The 21,884-nt window shown below is 34.1% G+C and overlaps 1 protein-coding gene across 13 annotated transcripts in view; it reads right to left on the reverse strand.

The window, feature by feature from the left end:
- Positions 1–21,884, reverse strand: part of SOX5 (SRY-box transcription factor 5) — a 999,299-nt gene that overhangs the window by 394,615 nt on the left and 582,800 nt on the right. For 4 of the 13 annotated variants that reach the window (XM_055318833.1, XM_055318822.1, XM_055318821.1 and 1 more), the window contains exon 1: positions 9,164–9,285. The exons of 7 other annotated variants lie outside the window; for them this stretch is intronic. In XM_055318833.1, coding sequence (XP_055174808.1) covers positions 9,164–9,201 — 38 coding nt within the window. In that variant the 5' untranslated portion in view covers positions 9,202–9,285. Of the gene's footprint in view, positions 1–3,775; positions 3,878–9,163; positions 9,286–10,531; positions 10,569–21,884 lie in introns of those variants that run through there. 2 more of the 13 variants (XM_055318832.1, XM_055318831.1) reach the window with 2 other exon arrangements.

Below are 21,884 nucleotides of genomic sequence, written 5' to 3' on the forward strand. Positions count from 1 at the left end.
CAATAATCCATATATAATTTATTTTTCATGATATTTGTAATAGTTGAGGATGGTGATCTGATGCACCTGAGAGTTTCAACCACATAAAATAGGAATCTTACTTTTGAAACATTCAGCTTCAGAAGAGTTCATAACAAATTTGAGAACTTAATCTTAAATAAGAATTATAGATAATACTTAGATTTTAAAACTCCTAAAATATACTATGGTTACTTGTTCCTGCATAATACCATTCAACTTACAGGTAAACTGTGAAGTGTTTCCACTTGTCAAGGCTGGTTATATGAGCACCTCTGGCTCCAAACAATTGCATAAATGCAAGGATTCTGACCACTAGAGTAAGGAGCTAGGGATCTTTCAAATGGAATTCAAGGTAATGAAATTTTAAAGATGAGAGATTTTAGAAATTATCCGGCCCACCTTTACATTTTACAGATACATACACTAAGACACAAAACTTCTTCTCAGTCTATAGGGGAGTCTGAGACAACTCGAACTTGAGATGTTACACCCAGCTAATTATACTTTCCATGATTTAGTTTAAAAAAGTCAGTGAAGATACTGACAAATATAAATGTTTACCACCAAAGGAGGATATTGTTCTTTGTGTTAGGAGAAATATTCAAAACTCACAAATTTTTTTTCATTTGTTATGTATACCTTAGGCCTCTTAACATCAACCTCCTCATTTCTATCCAAAATCTCAAATATCCCCAAATTTTATTCAAGCATATCTTGAACTACCAATCTTCTTGAATTCAAATTTTCCCTTCAATATGCACGACAATACTACCTTCAGATTTTTAAGGCTGGGATACTATTACATATATTCTTCAGAGAAATGTTGGTGACTCCTAATTATTTTTTAGTTTACTTATAAAAGTCAATATATTCTTCTCCTTCACTTTGATTCTTTAAATTGCTATTGGGATCTTTTGGATATGCTTTTGTTTCCCTAAAATAATGCTTTTAAATCACTGAATATTCCTAAACTGTATAGGTTGAATTAGATCCATTTTATTTTTCCAGTAATTTTAAATTTTTAGAAACAATTATACCACCATATTTATATCCCATCATCCTTAGGGCTCTAAAAACAATACATTTTCCTCTATTTCCCAGAGTCTAGCTATGTCTAGGGCTGGAGGGAAAAGAAGTTCTAGCTTCAGAAATAGCATTCATTGTTACCTTTGTTTTTCTACTCCTAGGTGTTGTTTGATTATGGTACTTGGAATATTACATAAAAGTTTTCTTCACATCCTGCTGATATTATGGGAGAGATGACAATCTGAGCCTGATATTGTATGTTCAGTTATCACTTATTCAAGGTCAAAGTTGAATTAATAAGTGAATCAGAAATTGAATAGTTTGATCACCAGCTCATTTCTTTCTCTACTATCTTAACAAATCTTCAACATAGATCTCTTGTAGTACAGGTGAAAAAGAAGGAAAGAAATAGCAACCGTTAATTTTATGTGACATATTCCTGCAAAGTCTTTTCAAACATATGATGAAACTCAACAGCAAATAAGGGGTGGGGGGTGTGAAACAAAGAGACACCAGGAAAAGAGTAAAAATAAAGTCTTTGGACTTTGTAAATTATTGCCCAACAAACTCTGGCCCAGGTAAATAACCAAAAGAAATAATTGTAGGCAAACAAGTAAGACCTTAACTCCAGAATGAGAATAAAAATGTTTTAGAACTTTGCCAAACAGCCTATAGGAACTGTGAGTGAAATAATATAGCATAAATAAAGCATTACTTTTTTTTTTTCATTTTGTCTTCTTATGTGAACGCTATTTCTTTTCAATATCTGTGCTTATTTTTCATTACAATGTTCTTTTCTTAGATAAACACAAAATTGTGTAAAATGACAACTCAACGGATCGTATGTAAAAGTTCTATAGCCAGCTCCCAAACTACCTCCTGGGTTTCTTGATCCTAATTAATATAAAAACAAAACCAAAATTAGTAATAAAGGAAATCATTTACTACATTTTAAAATAAACTTTGATTAAAAACGTACCAACAAAACACTATTTGGGCCTGTGTCTTCTTTTACTACTAGGTTAAAACATATACATATATCCACAAGCAGAGCAAGTTAACTCTTTCCCTTCCTTTCTCAGCAGTGTCCCTGAAGCCCTTAAGGAGAGAACACTCATTTATAAAATTGCTTCTCTGTGTCCCAACTGATCTCTCTTAAACTGCCAGTATAAAAACCTTATAGGGTCTTGAGCAGGCCTTTTTCCCCCCTCACAGTGAATTTCATCTCTTCATGTCACATCTATTCTCAGTGCATCTGATTCTTAGGTTTCCATGTGACAGAAATGACTAGAATGGGTAGGGAAGGCACCTATGCATAGGACACAGTAAAACTCCATGCATCTACACTATGAGAAATATTACAAACGAAGCTACTAATATATTTTTAAGAAAGATCATATTTTCTGTTTCTCAACATTTTCTTTTCTAAAAAACACATTCTTTCAAAGATGTGAAGAGCAGAAATAGAACGCTGTTACATATGAAAGTTTCAATGGATTCGCTGCCAGCAGCCTTCCTTTATAGTGTTCCTCTTACCTACAGTATGTGTTGGCACTGGCAGGTAGCCCTAATTCGTTAGTAGCCAAATTATTTTTGTCCCTGAAGTACGAGAAAGCTCCATAGCGCATGAATGAGACATGGTTTACTAGTTTACACACATTTTTATAACTCCAAGAAACCAAAACTCATTCACAAATGCTTTCGTTTCAGCAAAGAGAAGGGCTACAGAATACCAGAGGTACCTACTTTGAATTCCTGTTCCCCATTCTCCATGAGAAAATGAAGAGAAAAAAAAAATCTTTTTAGCTTTACCAAAAAAAAAAAAAAAAAAAAACTTTGGTCCCTAACGCAAGAAAAACAAACAGCTTTCTATTCACCACACTCCACACTTCAACAAAGTCAAAATATTTCAGTATAAGACATTAAGAAAAAATGTCATTTAGTAATAAACCTAAATGTCTCCAGACAAAAATTTATCATGACGGCATAGCAGCCTTAGATAACATGGTTCACAACAACTAGCATCTTTGATCCCCAGCTAGATATATACTGCTACACCATCTTCACTAAGTTACAGAGAAAAATAGGAAGAAAAAATAAGCAACACTTAGAAATAAACATATAACGCAAGTGATGATTCAGGCATAGCAAAAAAAAAAAAAAAAAGAAAAAAAGAAAAACAAAACTCTGAAATTTTAAGGCAAGACAAAAGTAAATGTATTAACACTGAAGAGCCAAGTGACTGAAATGTTACTTAGATAAAAGAAAGATTTAAAACACAATGAGACGAGTTCAGGTTTGAATTGATCTAAGGTTCAACACTGACTTCAAATGCCTATGAACATCTACAAGCTTTTGTTTTTAATTTTCCTTCTGTCATGTTTTATGGGTAAAAGTCCTTAAACTACCTTGTAATAGATTAATTACTTTCAAGCTGAGTGACAAAAGGGCATAATGACCGGAAAATGATACAAAAGAAACAGAAAAAGCATGTTAACAAGTTTATCAACAAACCTGGGTAATTCTCATGAAGTACAGATTAAGGTTCAGTGGTTCCAAACTGGCAGCATTCAAGTTGGGTTCATATTTGGGTTTTTTGTTTTGTTTGTTTTTTTAAACCACCTGTCCTAAAACGACATTGTTTATGCTAATTATCTTTGTTTATGCCACAATTCTGTTTGTTTACCACATTCTTTTAAAATACCATATCCCTATAAACAGTTCTCACCAGAATTCTTCTAAATCTTGTTTCGGTCTGGTCCTTCTCGGCAGCCCACTGAGCAGAATGCAGCTCTACAATGAAGGCGCAAGAGCTGGGAACAACTTTGAGTCTCTGACTCCTCAGGCTGGCAAAGGCAGGGAGTACTGCTGAGGCTTTACTCTCAGGCTCCAAGGGAAAAGGATACTGAATGTGTAGAAATGCAACACCCCCCTATTGGACAAGCAGAACCATACGCCACAGGATCTCCAGAGGAGATGTATGAACTCTCAACTAGTAAGTGAAGAGAAGAATAGATAATGCTAAAGGGAAGGGAACACAGTTTCCAAACTGCAGGAGAAAACACAGAAATCAGAAAGAATAAAAGGTCTTCTCCTGAACCATTATCAGTTCCTGGTTAAAATAAAGGAATAGGAAGCATTCTCTTAAAGTTCACTTAAGCAAAATACTAACAGTCCTTAATTGTTTCTTCTCTAGCAATATCATTTAATCATGTGCATCTATACAGCATTCAAGCTTTATATTTAATATAAATGATGACGCTATCAATCAATGAAAAGGAAAGGACAGAATGAATGACGCAAGGAAACATTTGCTATGTTTTAGTTCATTTCTTGTTCAACAGAATTTTTCCATTAAAAGGATGATGTTTCATATTTTGGTTAAATCTTTGAACATCTTTTTATCTGACTGCTATCATCTGAGTCAGACACCTGACATTAAGCTGTATGTGAGTTAGTATAAGAGAGAGATCCAGATTGGTTTATTTCCCATGCTGTTAGTTAACTTCATTGAACTTATAAATGAATACCAAATTATGAAGGAAACAAAAATCCATCCATTATACTTTTTAAAATAATTGATGAAAAAACTGGGAGATTTTTAATCTATATAATACACATCTGCATTATACATATACTCATTAGGTGTTTGGAGAATTGATAGTGGAAAGAACAGACAATAAAGATCAGACTTTTATCCATGAATGTAATTTTGCTTTTTAAATGCATTATGAACATAATCCATTTGAAATAGCTTCCAATTCTATGGAGGAGTAATGTGCTAAACATTAAAGTTAGTCTTATTATTTGCCTCTCAGGTATGATGCACACACAGATTTTAGTTAAAAGCTCCCTAAGAACAGGTAAATACGTTATCATGTTATCATATGCTTATATTTGAGAAACACAAGATAAGAAAACACATCAGCATGTGAAGTAATCATAATATTCACACATTTTTATATCTGTCAACCTGCTAAATACTGAACAGTACATAGTGCCACCTGACATTTAACCCTTAATTGTTCTTGCTAATCAGTCAGGTCCCTGCTAAGTCTTTAGGACAGTAGGAAAGTGTGATAGAAGTATAGTGAGTTCAGTACTTCAGGCGAACTGTATTCTAAACTAATATCTTAGCTAAATGAATTTGCGAAGTATTGAGATAGTAATTAAAATCTATAATCAGTTGTAGGCACCTTTCCTCTACAAAGTAGTAGTAAATAAAAATAAATAAAATGAGCAGAGGCAAATATTAGAACATTCTAAAAATGTAATATCAAACAGAGGTTTACAGTTATGATAAGGTGACAGATGTGAACAGATAACTTTCCTTTGATTCACACCTGGAGGTTACCTGCTAACTTGAATATACTTATCACTCATAAAGTTTCTAACTAAGCTAAATAAATCTGTACGGGTAATAAATATTTTACTACTATGGCCAAACTTTAGGTTATTCAAGTACCGCTAATGTCAGAGATATTCTTGCAGCCCGCTAATAGTAATTTTTCATGGTAATTTTACAAATTAGCTTTTCACAGCACCTGATTCGTATTTCTCTCTTCAAAAAAAAAAAAAAAAAAAAAAACTTAAATTTTTCCTAATGTCAAAAAAACTATTTTTTTAGTCAATATGACCACAAATAAATTTGATGGTAATAGAAAGTAAATAAGTTAGATTTTTATTGCAGAAGGTTTTACTCCCATAGTGTTTCTTTCAACATGCAGAAAATAGACAGACTGCTATCTGCACCCGTTTTGAGAGAAGCAAAGAGGTGATACTATAAGCTTAATTTGCTTCATCCCACTACCTTCAATCTTAACTTTCCTATTCTAGACATTATCAGACTGTCTTCTTAAGCAATCATCTTAAACTTGCTTTTTAATTAAACCTCTAACTTAAAACGATTAGAAAGTCTAACAAGTAGCATAGTCATAAAACTACTACACTATCACCAAATTGGATAAATATAAATATAAAGGAAATAAATTGAACACAATATTATTGATAGTATCAAAAATTGCTTTTTTTATTAATCAGAAACAAGCTAATATTAATATTTCAAGCAAATATTTAAATCTATTCATTCTAGGAATATGAAAAAAAATTGATGGTATTCTGAAAGGAAAAACCTTATGTCTGAATTTTTTTTATTATCTATTACACTGTCTTAAAAATTTTAGGAGAGTTCAAAGTGTTCTTTCTCATGATGCTTTTACTAACATTTATACCAGGTTGCCAGTTATGTTTCCCCTAAATAGTATGATGTAAAGACTTTGCTTACAAAAAATGTTTTAGAGAATACTTTGCCTATTCAGCTCCCACCTGAGAATTGCGTTTTTCATTAATCATAATCAGTTATGACAGGGATGCTTAAAAATAAAACATTTCTACTTCTTTACTTTTTAGAATCACTGTTCAATTTGCTCTACCTCCTGAACATTTTTTAACAGACAATGAAACTGTTACTACTTCTCAATTATTTAACAAGTGCTTATTAGCCTGACAGTATTGACCATGTTCATTTCTAGGGCCGATAATACAGACATAACAAATCTAAATCCAAATTTTGATCATGATATTTAAGTTTTGAATATTCCTTAAAGTTCAAAATAGTCTACAGGTTGGAAAGAATAAAAGAAGATGAACAGGACTCCACCAATGAAGTTAGAAAAAAAGATGACATAAAACTTCCAAAATACGAGAACCCCAACCCACTTATTTATATCCTTTAGAACAAACTTCTTTATTTCATAAAGAAACGTAGATGTCTTTTCAGATTTATGACTAAGTTTGAGTGAACAACTTATCTATAGCAGGTGAGCAAACAGAATAAAAATTAACACTCAGTGTAAATGACCTACTTATTCATGAAAGTTGCAATAGTTGAAAAGACAAAAAAAGCTGACTATATGTGATAATGCAGTTATAGCATACATACTTCCTTTGGAGAATATAAATATTCAATATTTAGTCTGCAACATATACTCTATGTGGGTGACTATAGATACAGTCACTCGTGCAAATTCAATGTAAACAAATAGTAATGAATTACTGAGATTTTTTGTCTGTATTACCAATTACAACCACAGGGGAAATTGTTAAGAAATTTTATATAGCATGACATTTAAAAATTATTTTAGCTACCAATATTTCCAAATATGCTATCTATACTAATAACTCTATTGATTATCACTTGCTTATTTAATTAGCCAGCAAGAAAAGCATGCCTTTGGGGTGACAAAAAAAAAAAAAAGAAAAGAAAAGAAATTCTCACCAAAAGGAAACAAAAAATGTTAAGAGATTTGAACATCAGAATAGTAAAGGGAAAAGTTTAGTTTAAAAGAGATAATTGAAAAAATACAAATAAAGTTCACAGCAGGAAAGCCTGCCTATATAGAGAAATAGGTTACAGCCTGTTAATATGTAACTACCTTTTTATAAGAACAGTCTGTTAACTGGCTTACAAATCAGATTCAGAGTTTTATTTTCAAAAAGTATAGAGTTGAAGATAATCATGTGCTACTCTGTACATGCTAGAAAACTTACTCTGGTATATTAACAGATTGCAGCATTCAGAATTAGTATGTCCAATATAAATAACTTCAATATCTACGTACGAAATAGGCTATATTTCCGAACAAAAGCTAACTATCTTAAAGAGTTAATATATAGAACTTTGAAAAAATTAATTCAAGACTGTTAAGAAAGCTCAGTCATTCAGTGGAATTATCTTGTGAAGATGCATCCTAATTAAAAGAGAGAGAGAGAGAGGAAGAAGAAGAGAAGAAATGAAAGAAAAAAGACAGTATTAAAGTATATATGTTGGCTATTTTACTTTCTTCCTTGATCTGATGTTGGCTTCTCTAATATGTGACCACATTCAAGCATTATTTTATTCTCAATACCCCTCTTCTCTTCCACTGCTTCACTTCTAGAATGTTTTAATCTTTGTCCTTTCTTTTTTCGTCTTTTCATATCAAATTCAGTCGTTTGAGCGATGAACAGCTTGACTTAGCATATTTTTAACCAGCTGGTCTAGCACCTAGCTTGCATTGCATAGTCAGATACAACAAATGTTTATACAGAAGGTAGCTTTCATGAAAATGAAAAAAAGCCTGGGTATCATGCATCCTGGCTTTTTTTAGCTTTTTTTTTTAATTCACCATACAGAATACAAAGTTTGAATTCTTTTTAATGGCAAACAAAATTCTATTTATAGTTCCAAAAAATGAACTTATGCTGGGATAAGAACTCAAATTTAAAAACTGCAATGTGTACTTATAGGAACATGAAGAGGGCTAAAATTCTTTCAAAGCCCTGTTTTACTTGCAACAACATCAAATGGAAGGGTATTGCACATATTTCTTTAAATAGGAACTACTTAATTACAAATACACTTATTCCCATCATGGCAAAAGGGAAAAATACAGTAAATCAAAATTAGTTTACGACAACTAGCACAGAGAGTAGCTACTAAAACTTAGAAAGGGATCATCCCCATTTCCCTTTTCTTGACATTTCGAGTAATAAATATACTGATGCGTTGCTATGATGTTAAATTTTCTTTTCCTTTTTTTTTTTTTTAAATCTACTCTCTTCTATCAACAAAAGGTCATGTGCTTTACTAAGCAGCCTCCAAAGTTTTACGGAAGGATCAAATAGGAACTTATAGCCTCCGTTTTTAACCATCACTGAAACCTTCTGTCACACCAGAAATTACAAGACAGAGATATTGAAAACGGTTAACACTCTGCACAAAAGCATTTAAAAAGGTGAACAGGGGAGAAAAATATCAATGAAGGAAGAAAGTAAGAGAGTGAATGAGAAAGAGAAAACCAGCGAGTGGAAGGGAGAGAGATGCTTAATGTTCATTTAATTTCCTGTGATAGGACACAACCTTAAAAACATTAGTAGCAGAGATCTCGGAGACTTTGCCAATCAGTTCAATTTGGTCCGGGCAATCGCAACAAAAATCAGCTAACAAGATTGCAGAAGCACCAGCTAAAAGCTTTTGTAACAAACACGTTTTAGGGAAGCATCTTCCAATTGACTCAGAGATGACTGTAAAATGAGAGTTGCACTTCAATATATTAGGGGGGAAAACTGTACTCACCTTTCAAACTCCTGAGGTAAATCAGGGTCAGTAAGCATGCTGGAAAAAGCACAATTTCCCTTTGTCACAGCAGCCACCTATGATCGTCTCCAACTGAACCTGTCAAGTGAGTCCAAACCTTCTAAACCAATTGATTTTCTCTCTTCTCTTCTCTTCTCTCTCTCTCTCCCTCACTCCCTCTCTCCCTCCCTCTCTCTCTCTGTCTCTCTCTCTCTCTCTCTCTCTCTCTCCCTCTCTCTCTCCCCCTCTCCCCCCCACCCTCCTCTCCCTCTCCTAGGACTCCTTGACCAGTCTCTTAAAGGGGTAGCGCACTTCCAGCAGCGGGGTCTGGCTGGCTCCCCCCTCCTCGAGCCGCACGCTCCGGCTGCAAGGCACTAGACAACCTCAGGGTGCCCGTCCTTTCCTTTTAATTCTCTCTTCTAGACATCACCGAATGTGAGAAGTCAACTCATTTAACACGTCTCCCATACTCTCTCTCCTCTAAATAATAAAAGTCACACACACACACACACACACACACACACACGCTCACACACACACACACGAAACAGTATGATTTTTTTTTAAATGCATTTGCTGCTGGTTAAAAAGAGAAATCTGTACACTAAGGGGACCATGAGTAAACTGCATTTATTAACTAATTAGGCAAAAAAAAATTAAATGTTGGTAATATCCTTTTTTACACAAAGAATTGTTATTCCTTCTCACCCCTTTCCAGGCTCTCTCCGTGCGCACACGGAAACACACACACACACACACACTCACACACACACACACACACACAACAATCAGGCATTGTTCTGAGGGAAGAAAAGCAACTTTGACAGATTGAAATATAGCAGAGGCCCCTTCAAGGAAACCTGTAAACAACTTGTCACTCACTCTGCCGGTCTCACTGTTAGCTCGTGCTTTCCACAAAGTGGTGCGAACGTCCTGGCAACCCGACCAAAGTTTCCTCAGCTCCAAACTCCATAAACCACGACGTGCGATGTGGAGGGGAACAGGTATCCACATGCCAAAATAACACGCTCACGAGGGAACAAAAACCCAAAACCCAGACCCAACCAAAAAAATGGAAACAAAAAAGATGGTGCTAACAAACTGTCCTGTTTGGGGTTGCCGGGGAGGGCAAGGGTGGGAAGCGCTCCCCTGGCTGTGGATCTCTTTAATTTCCTCTGCCCAGGCAGCCACAGATAACAAGGTGGACAAACTATGGCTTTACAGATCCTAAGCTGGCTGGCAAGGCACAGCCTCCATAGCAGTTCCAATTATCTAGATAAAAATCTGGCAGGCGAGGAAGGTAATCAGGTAATGTACCTTTGACATGAAATGACAGAGGCACATACACACACAGAGAAAGACACTTACACAGACACGCATGCAGAGATGGTGGCTGCCCCGTGCACCGCAGCATCTGGTCAGGGAGTAAGCACACACTCACCAACACGAGATAGTGTGCATTCTTCACACACACACACACACACACACACACACACACACACTCAGTCACTCACACTCGCTCTCCACTCCTACTGGGAGGGTTCATTCTGCACAAAAGGCTACATTACAGAGCCCGCCCCAATAAGGGAAAGAGAGAAAAAAAAGCCTTCCATTGTTGAGAGGGCAGGTCAGTTGATTAGATTTTCTGTGGAGAATTCCACGAGGAAATTCCCTTCAAAGCCGAAGTGATTAACTGGGGGCTATTCTGGAAATGGAGCAGACAATGGCTCAATAGTCTGCACAGCCAATGTCCAGGCTGGCACTGAACTCACTTTAAAAAAAAAAAAATAAAAGCCAGACTCCCTGTTCTTTTCCACACATTCCCCCCCAACCCCCTCCACTCCTTCCAACTTCCCCTCCCAATTCCTTTTATTTTGCAGCTGGACAACATTAAGGGCCTTTAAAACCACAAGGGTTGACCCCATAGCAGTTTGATTAGGTCCCACTTTTTTTTTTTTTTTTTCTGGCGACAGGCAGACAGTAAGTTTACTTTTTTAGACATACACAGTGAGACACCTTGCACATATTCCGAACAGCAACACCAATTATTAACCTTCTTATATTAATAAATGTACTCTTCATTGAAAGCTTATACATTTTTGACAAAGTTGATAATAACTTAATAATGGGTTCCATCATTCACAGGCTATCCTAAAAATAAACGTATATATACAACAAAATCAACATGGAATAAGATTTAAGCATGTCACTATGGAGTTAAGACACTAACAAAACACAGAATTATGACCCACCCTGAAAAAGCTGTTAATAAGGGATGTGGCAAAAATGACTTGATGCTGACATGATTTTCTTTTTCAGCAGTTGGGGAAGGGGGAAGGATATTACTCACTACTCTTCCCTGTCTTTAGCCTCAAATAATTTTTTTTTTTATTACAGCAACAACCTATTCCTACACAGAAACATAAGAAAGTTGTTGCGTTTAATTTTAAATGTCTATTTTTTCAGCGATTACAGGTCCTACAATTTAACGCAGTCTAATTGATAAAGTACACAAGAAATAATTTTTTATATTGTTAACAGTAGTTATGGGAATTAGGGAATGGTAGCTGTGTGGCTGCACACACTTTAAAAAATAGTTTTTAAAAGATTTCCCAATTAGGGCATCTTGTTTCATCTTCTATCAATAGAGAAAAATGAAGAAGGAGGGAGGGTGAGTTACAAGGGGCAATGGGAGCTGAAGTCAGGAAGAGGAGGAGGCAGCAAGGAGAGGATGCAGGGAGAGCGCAAGAAGGAGACATAGTGGCAGCATAAAGATAGAAACAAAGATAATGGCCATAAGGCAGGATGCTGAGATCCGTATGGTCCCAGCTGCTGTCTTGTACAGCTACTACCTCTGGTTGTTTCTCTGAAACTCTAATCCAGAAGGTCACCGGAGCAGGTAAGAAAGAGAGCCTGAGTTTTGGAAGCCAACTATACTATAAAGGAAAGATGCTCATATCGGAATCTTCCTTGTCTTTGGTTTTATTTTCACAGGCATCTGATACATGGATTTGCAAGTATACATATGTCGAATAAACACAATGAGCATATAGGAATATGTTAAATGGTTTGGAAGTTAGTTTACAATCTCAACATGTTTCCATAAACATTCCTATAGTCATTCAAAAACAAATTATTTCTTGTACAATCATCCCTGCTAAACAAACTGAAACAGACTAGGAACTAGACAGAAAATTTGCCAAATATAATAATGATTATTCTAATAATGATACTTTGAATTAATGGAATTCCAAGCTCATAAGGAATTTTGTTCATATAGATTAGCTCATGGATCATAAGCAGCATAGAAAGGAGTGGGCTGATATATCCTTGTCTCCTAGTGTTTAAACTTGGGCAGAAAGAATTTAAAGTCATACAACCAATTAGTGGCCCATTCTTTACTTAAAGCCAGATCTTCTTTCACTTGTGACATCATAATACAGAATAAAATTACAATCCAGAATTTATAGCTGAATGAACAACCCACGATGGTACTTACTTTTAAGAGACCTGAAGGCTTTCAAATAATTGTTAATAAAATTAAATTTGATATAATCTCATTGGCACTAGGTTAGTGCTGTTTTTTTTTTTTAATTTTTATTTATTTATGATAGTCACAGAGAGAGAGAGAGGCAGAGACACAGGCAGAGGGAGAAGCAGACTCCATGCACCGGAAGCCCGATGTGGGATTCGATCCCGGGTCTCCAGGATCGCGCCCTGGGCCAAAGGCAGGCGCCAAACCGCTGCGCCACCCAGGGATCCCCAGTGCTGTGTTTGAGGTAGAAAGGAATAAATACTTTTAAATGTATCTCTCTAGACCATAAAAGTTTTTTTTCAGTTGAATTCTATATTGCAAATTAGCATTTCTGCAAGATTTTAGAGTATCAGGAAAAGAATGGGCAGTTCCAAAATGTTCTTCTCAAATTGTGTTATATTATTATTATTAAATAATATTATTAAATGATTGAATTGATCCAATCAATCCAATGTTTAATAGTAAATTATTATTATAAATCTATTTTATATTAAATGTCATAATACTTAAGTATGTGTTAATGACTAGCACATGAAATGTGTTAAATAAATCTATATACTTTATCAATTACCTGAAAAGTTTAAGATATTCAGTTTGTTATATATCTGATATTCTCTGTATCAGAACTAACACCCCAATGTGATTTCACCATATTATTACACATAGGTCTCCAGAAGGCTTCATAATATATGGAAATTGAGATACACCTTAGCATTCACTAAACATCTGTTAAATGCTTATCAATAAGTTAAGTACCACAGGTTCTTTTTTTTTTAAGTTCAATAATTATTTATTTAAGTAATCTCTCTACCCAACATGGCACTCGAACTCATGACCTCAAGATCAAGAGTAGCATGTTCTTCTGACTGAGCCAGCCAGGTACTCCTAGTTGAGTACTATAGCTTTAAAGAAGCCATGAAAAATTTGTAAAAAATCTAATTACACATATATATATACATACACACACATATATATAAACCTAAAACATACACACACACATATAAGAGACTACAATTCAAATTGTTTTGTATTAAGCCCTCTAAAGTAAATATGGTAAGAAAAGTTAGAACCAAAATAAATTTAAAAATGAGCAAAAAACCGATGATGATAACTGAACAATAATTAAATTGGTAAGAAATATAAAAATGTCTACAAACACAGATATACAAAAATATAAATACATCTTTGGAGAAGAACAGAGTACAAACCACAATAGAAACTCCACAAAACAATTTTTCATTTAATGAGTCTCTTTGACACCGCTGAAGTAGTATTATGGAAAATGGAATGAACCTGAAAAAGTGTGCTTTTGAGCTCATGTTGTTTCCATTGCAAATATAAAAAGGAGACTCACACAGGCTAAGGAAATATAAGATATGCTAGGGAACACTGGTGGAAAATTCTCAAAGAGAATATCAGGAACTTTTAAGATCATAAACAAGTTATTTCCAAACTTAACCCTTTTCAGGCATTGTTTCAAGCAAATATTCGTAATATTCTCCTTCTCATTTCAAAAGTAAGTGTTTCACTCTTCTATTTTAAGATATAATTGTTAAACATCTTTTATTTTAATAATTGGAATTGCAATAGATTGTCACAGGTACAAGTTACACTTTAATATTTTATAAATATTCTTATCATCAAGTTACAGCTTTCACATCTTATGGAATTTGGAAAGTTATTTTTGAGAAGTACAATTTCTAATATTATGACCATAATAAATGTAAACCAAGTCAGTGTCAGACAATACCAACATTAAATTAATTTAAACTGACACGAGGAATTAAGAAAATATACACCTACTTTCCTCAGTAATGTTAATTTACTTTGTCACAAAACCATTTAAAAAGAACACATCCTCTAAAAAGAAAACAAAACAAAAAGCAAACTTCCAACCAATGTACATCTGTGGGTTATTCACCAAATGCTTGATGGGCTGACAATGTCCTATCATGTGTAGCTTAAAGGAGACTTAGAGTGACTAGAGTCTTGTAATTGGACCTCTTTGGAAAAGCACCTTAGACATCCAATAGTTCGTCTTCTTAAGAATATCTAAAATTTAAATTTCCCATAATACATTTTTGCCAGGAAATTGGCACATAAGAGCTTATAAATTCAAGGTTTTTGTACCCTTCTATGTACTGTATTGATGACTGGTTAGTTAGAATATGAATTTTCCTCAGATCACATTTTTAACCAACTTGTATGCTTTTATATTTTAGAAACTCTAGTCTCACACTTCTCTCAAGGATGATGCCGTTCCCAGTAACAGTCCCCACTGTTTGATATCTTACTTTATATCTCCTTTAGAATAATTTGAGGTGACTTAAAAATCACCGATTTTACCTTTTGAGAACTTTCTACTGTAACTGTGATTCACATAAAATTAATTATCTCATTTAATAGTTAAAAAAAATCTACATGGGATATAGAATCTGCATTATCCCAACTACAAATGAAAGAACCATGGCTAACAAATAAAAATTAATTAACTTGTCTGAGGTCCCGAAACTAATAGGTGCAGAGATGGAGGACCCCGAATTTATGACATCTTTCCTCTAAAGTTCTAAAAAGGCACCGAATGCTGATTTATCTCAATATAACCTCTTAGCAACTAAATATAAGTGCACAGGGAAGTGGTCATATGTTTTAATGCTAAATCAGTGTCCAAACAGAACAAAGTTAGGTTGAGTAATGATGGCCTTATCCTCACAAATAAACTTGATATAAAAGATGATTCTTCATACAATTAAAAACAGTTATATAGTAGTACTCTTATCCCATTCATGGTGATAAAACATATCAGAATTACCACTAATCACAGAACTTGGCTCGTTTAAAAAAAATAAATTATAAACATTCTCTTTCTTAGTATGATTATAATTTTTGGAATCCTGGGGAGAACACAGGGACCTATTTTGCTGGTCCCCATGTAATTACTTTGCAATGGAATTTCTGTCTTACAGAAAGAATCATTTCGGGTAAAGACCATCTATTTTGAAGATAAGAACAACTGAACTTAAACTTTCATTTTTTCACTCATTACACAGTCATCTCTCCTTGTGATAAGTGGTGATGTCTAATGGTTGTCAGTTCATGAGGATGAGAAGGACATGAACCAATCACTCTGGTGGTAAAAATCATGACTTCTATTGAGTAAAAAAAAATCCGTACAACCCATGAGGATAGAAGTCATTCACATGGGACCATGCCTTAAAAGAGTGCTCTTGACCATCAAACTTCTGTATTATAATCTCTCAATCTGGAAAGAAATTCAGGGAATTTCTGAATTTCTGGCCTGGCATTTTACCTAGAGGCAGACACAAAGTGAGAAGAAGCACCATAATACTGCTACAACGCAGCCTGGGTTCTTACATAATAGATTATTTCTGCAAAATATTTTAGTACACATCTTTCAGGGAACTTTTTTCACTGTAGATTTATACATTTCTTGATATTAACTAATCAGAGTAGAAATAAGAGTCAAAACTGAGTAAAGTATGAAACATTTGAACACTTAGCTTCATTTTAACTATACTTGTCTATCATCTATAGTCTTCCTTTGATTGCATACTAAATAAATGATAAATATATTTTATTCATAGTAAATGAAAATGTTAGCCATCAATGATGTTCAGTCTACTTCCATGTAGAGCAGCCCAGGGGAAAGGATTATGGCAAAACTGCAAGTTAGGAGCTTGTGTTTTAAGACAGCCTCTAGTGCCTCCTTACTAGTACATGGTCTTATCTAAGTCTTCAGCATCTCAGGGAAAATGATTTTTAAGGCCCTTCTCAACTTTCAAATTCTAATTCTATAATCTATCCTTTGAAAAATCAATTTATAAATTTCAAAATAAAATTTCTTACACTTCTGTTTTATCTCAATTATATCCCCTTTAAAAAGTTTTGCAACGACTTCTTCTAGTTTATTTTAATCCTTTAAAGTATGTCATAACTCTACATTCACACAACAATGTAAGATGATGAGGAAAATAAATCTTTTATTAATGAAAGCTAATTCTGCTAAATTTGATGAAATTGAAATCACCAGGAGAACTTAACTGGTCACAGAAAATGACCATATTTTCAAAAGAACTAATTTTATGACAAAATTCATCTTTATGTGATTCTGAAAATTTGTTGAACTTGAATTTTCAAGTCACAGCTTTCATTTTATCTGCTAAGTACAATTAAACTTATTAGCTTTATCTAATTCAGTGAGAGAATGAAAAGCAGTTTCTTACGATATTGAATATGTCATATTTGTGTGATGATGGTGACTGGCATGTACAGAGAAATAAGTATAAAAGATTCTACCTTTATCCAGAATTTTTAAACATCCAGCGAGAATCTCAAAAATAAACTAAAAACTTGAAAAGTTAGAAATCCTAACAGTTAATTTGTGTTCAAGAAAACCTAATTTTTAAAATGAAATCTGTGGACACTCTATAGAACCCCTGCCAAACAGACACTTCTTTTATTCATGTTATTGTTAACAAAAATGACTTACTGCCATAATTCAGAAAATAATTCAGTCAGATTATGCACAAGATAAAAATGCAAGAAAACAGGTATTACCAAAAGAATGTATTCATTTGGTTACTCAATAAGTATGCAAGAATCTTTAATTCATATTTATACTGTAAACCATCTATATATATGTGAAGATTTTATTGTTTATACTTCACACTTCATAATGGAGGAAAAAAGATAAGTTGATATTTGTAAACTTCCCTGAAGCTGAAGAAATTTTTTTTAAAGATTTTACTTATTTATTCATGAAAGACACACAGAGAGAAAGGCAGAGGCGTGGGCAGAGATGTAGGCAGAGGGAGAAGCAGGCTCCAGGCAAGGAGCCTGATGTGGGACTCCATACTGAGACCACGGATCACTCCCTGAGCCAGGGGCAGGTGCTCAACCGCTGAGCCACCCAGGCGTCCCAAATTATTTAGGTATCAAATGGTATATTAGTATTTTAAAACACCTATTAATTAAGTCTAAACAATCACAGGTCTGTAATCAAAAACATTTACTTTAAAATCTTGCTTAAAAGCAAAGCATAGATTAAAAGACTATATAAGCATTTGTAACATATGCCAGAATCTTATGAACATCTTGAAAAAAATGTATATATATTAATATATATTTATAAAATGTCACACATGTCCTTCCTGGTTTGGGGACCAAACTTCAGATTTATTCAGTTTTTTATGAGCTGACCATCATTCTTAATATTAAAGAGCAAGTCAGCTTAAATAAACACTGTTCTAGTATTGAGTATGTACCCTGGATTTTATTAGACTAGAAAAAGGAAACAAATTAATATATATAAAAAAATTAATATATATATATATATATATATATATATATATATATATATATATATATATATTGTTTTTAATGAGCATCTTTTCTGGCCAGAGCACTCTAATAAAAAGTGAGGAAACCAGGACAATTTTTTACCCCTAAGGAATTATGACCTGGTGTAACATATGGACATTCTCTCCTGTTCCAAAGACAGATATATACCTATCTCAAGTTTTTACCGACTAGAAATCTACAATTCTTACACATATTAATTCATTTAATTTTAAAAACAAATATAGAATGTCTTAGTTATTGATATTAGTTCCATGTCACAGAAAAGGTAAATGAAGTATAGGAACAAAAATTAACTAGCTTCTGGGACACATGAACAATGTGTGGCTCAGTTGTTAAGTTCTGTCTCTTGATTTTGGCTCAGGTCATGATCTCAAGGTTGTGAGATCAAGCCTTCTGTCTGGCTTCAGTCTGGGCATGAAGCCTGCTTAAGGTTCTCTCTGCCCCTCCCCCACCTCTAAATTAAAAAACAAAATAACTAGCTTCTGAATACACAGCTTGTCAGACATAGAACCACATTCACAACACAAGTCTTCTAGCTACAAACCTAGTACCTATTACACTATACAAAAAAGCTACTTCCAAAAGTTATACGCAATCCCAAATAAAATGATGAAAGTATTAATTAGTGGAACAAATAAAATTCTCTGGGGAGTTTAAGTAACAAGTGATCTTAAAATATGATGACCATTTTCTGAACTTCAAGAATTCAGAATTAGTTTGTTGGTTAATAAAATATAGATCAGAGAATCAGTTGAAAACCCCAGAAGCACTATGAGAATTTAAAATTACAGTGGAAGAAAAAAAGGAACATGTAGAAATCAATAGCTTTCATACACATGATAAAACCCAGCTATTAAGAGATAATAAAGAGGAAAAAAGACTCCATTAAAATTAGTAACACAAAAGATAAAATAGCTAAGAAAAAAGTCATTCACATATAAGACTTATTTGAAGAAATTTTTAACACACACTGAAAGACATACCATGTTCCTGGATAGGTAGCAGCATCAATATTACAGAATGTATCATTTTTTTCTAAATTTATTTTTTTAAATTTTTATTTATTTATGATAGTTACACACACACACACAGAGAGAGATAGAGGCAGAGACATAGGCAGAGGGAGCCCAATGTGGGATTCGATCCTGGGTCTCCAGGATCGCGCCCTGGGCCAAAGGCAGGCGCCAAACCGCTGCGCCACCCAGGGATCCCTTTTTCTAAATTTATGTATGAATTTAGTGAGTCCAAGTTAAAATATCAGCATATATTCAAAGCACTAAACTCTTTCAAAAGCTGGTGTGAAAACAAACACACAAACAAAACAAAGAGGACTAATTACAGAAAGTCTTAGAAAGAATATGGGCTCAGATTATCAGAAATTAAAATATAATCCAAAGGTTTAATAATTTTTAAATAGATGTATATTGAATGGATTCAAAAACCAAAGGAATAAAAACGAAAGTACTGAAAAAAAAAGTTCACAAAGGAAGGGATTTAGCATATTCTATTTAGTAAATGATACAGGCAGCATTCAACAAATGCTCTATGATTGACTCATGACTAATGCAAACAGGAGCATAAATTACAAATGGATAAAGATTCAAATGTAAAGAATAAAAGAAAAAAAAACAAATCTACCAGAAGGGAACATGAGCAATCTCCAATACAATTTTAAAGTAGGAAATATTACTAAAATGGATCAAAATTCAGAAGCCATAAAGCAAGAAAAAAAAATTCAACCATATAAACACAAAAACTTCCGAATGATAAAACACACCAAAGAAAACCAAAAGACATGAGACAAGTTGGGGAAAAAAAATGCAACCCATATTAAAGGAAAGAGGGCAGCCCGGGTGGCTCAAAGGTTTAGCAGAGCTTTCGGCTCAGGGCATGATCCTGGAGTCCAAGGATCGAGTCCCAGGTCCTGCTCCCTGCATGGAGCTTGCTTCTCCCTGTGCCTGTCTCTCTCTCTCTCTCTCTCTCTCTCTCTCTCTCTCTCTCTCTCTCTCTCTGTTTCTCATGAACAAATAAACAAATAAAATCTTTTTTAAAAATGAATAAATAAATAAAGGAAAGAGCTAGTTTCCATAATGTGTGAAAAGGTCTTTTAAATCAGTAATAAAAAGATCAATACACCAATAGTAAAACAGGCAAATGATGTAACTTGTTCAAAGAAAGAAAACAGAAATGGTTCTTAAACAAAGATGTTCAGCATCCTTTAATACAAATATAATTTACAGCAACAATGTGATAACCATTATTTTTAAACCTATCAGTATGGCAAAAAATTAAAACTTTGTTGAATATTTCATGCTAATTGTATTATCCATTCATAGGCAATTTGTTCCCTCCCTTGCTATCCTCCGGCGTGAGTCTCATTCCTACCTCACTGACTTTGTCTTAGATATGTTAACTTGCATTGGTCAAAGGAATATGGTGCTATCTGTATGAAAGATTCATTTGGCTCTGCCACTTCATCTTTGTCTGCCTTCCACCATGAAAATAGCATGTCCCAGACTGAGGCTAGTCACGTCAGCTGACATCTTACAATGAGAAGAGATATGGAGCCAAATGTACTCCAGCCCAGTCCAATCAAACCAACATGCAGCTGACTCACAGCTAACCCAGAGTCCTCATGTAACACATATAAGAAAAAAAAAATAATTGTAATCCATGGACAGAGTGCGATTATTTGTTATAGCAAAAGCTTACGACCACTTGCAGTCTGTTTATTACTTATGGAAACAAGCTTTCTTGTATATTACCAGTAGAAATGTATATCAATATAAACCTTATGGGTGGCAATTTGGAAATATCTACCAAAATTACAAAGCAAATTCCACTTCTGGGAATTTACTAGAAATACACATTGACATGCACGGAATGTTATGTATTCAAAGCTAGACATTGTAGAACAGCCTGTAATAGAAGACTGGTAACAACCCAAAGGTCTATTGATTAGGGATATAACAACACTATGGTATACCATACAACTATTAAAAAAAGACTGTAACTTTGCACTGATACAAAAAAGAACTTCAATAAATTGACATATATTAAGTGAAAAAGGAAAATTCATAACTAACTGAGCACAGTATGCTACAAAAATGTGTGACCAGGGGATCCCTGGGTGGTGCAGCGGTTTAGCACCTGCCTTTGGCCCAGGGCGCGATCCTGGAGACCCGGGATCGAATCCCACATCGGGCTCCCGGTGCATGGAGCCTGCTTCTCCCTCTGCCTATGTCTCTGTGTCTCTCTCTCTCTCTCTCTGTGTGTGACTATCATAAATAAAAAAAAAAATGTGTGACCATAAGACATCAAGTTTCTTTTCGCTTGTATGCACATATGAAAACAATGGAAGGACAGATAAGAAAATGAAACAAAAATAATTATAATGGTGGGGCACAGGGAGGTGGGAACTGAACAGATGGAACAAAGGTGAGTTAAAACTTTCTGCTCAAAAATTAAAAAATAAATAAAACCTTTCACTATATGATTTTTCTAGCTTTGTATATTTTTCATTTTGAATGTGAATCCACTTCTTTTTCAAAAAACTTAAATGTACATAAATCAAATTATTTTAACACATCTAATTGATTTATAGTTTTACAATTATTTACAATAATTTATTACATTATTTACACATCTAATTAAACTAAAAACTCTCCAAAGGTTGTCTATAACTATACATATTTCTCAGATTTAGAAAGACAGACCCTACACAAACATATTGTCAGAGGTCTGTAATAGTATATAACATATTTGTTATTAAAAAGCATTTTACCTGCTAGAAAGACCAAAATT

This window comes from Nyctereutes procyonoides, unplaced genomic scaffold (assembly GCF_905146905.1).
Source record: "Nyctereutes procyonoides isolate TBG_1078 unplaced genomic scaffold, NYPRO_anot_genome, whole genome shotgun sequence".
Classification (NCBI taxonomy): domain Eukaryota; kingdom Metazoa; phylum Chordata; class Mammalia; order Carnivora; family Canidae; genus Nyctereutes; species Nyctereutes procyonoides.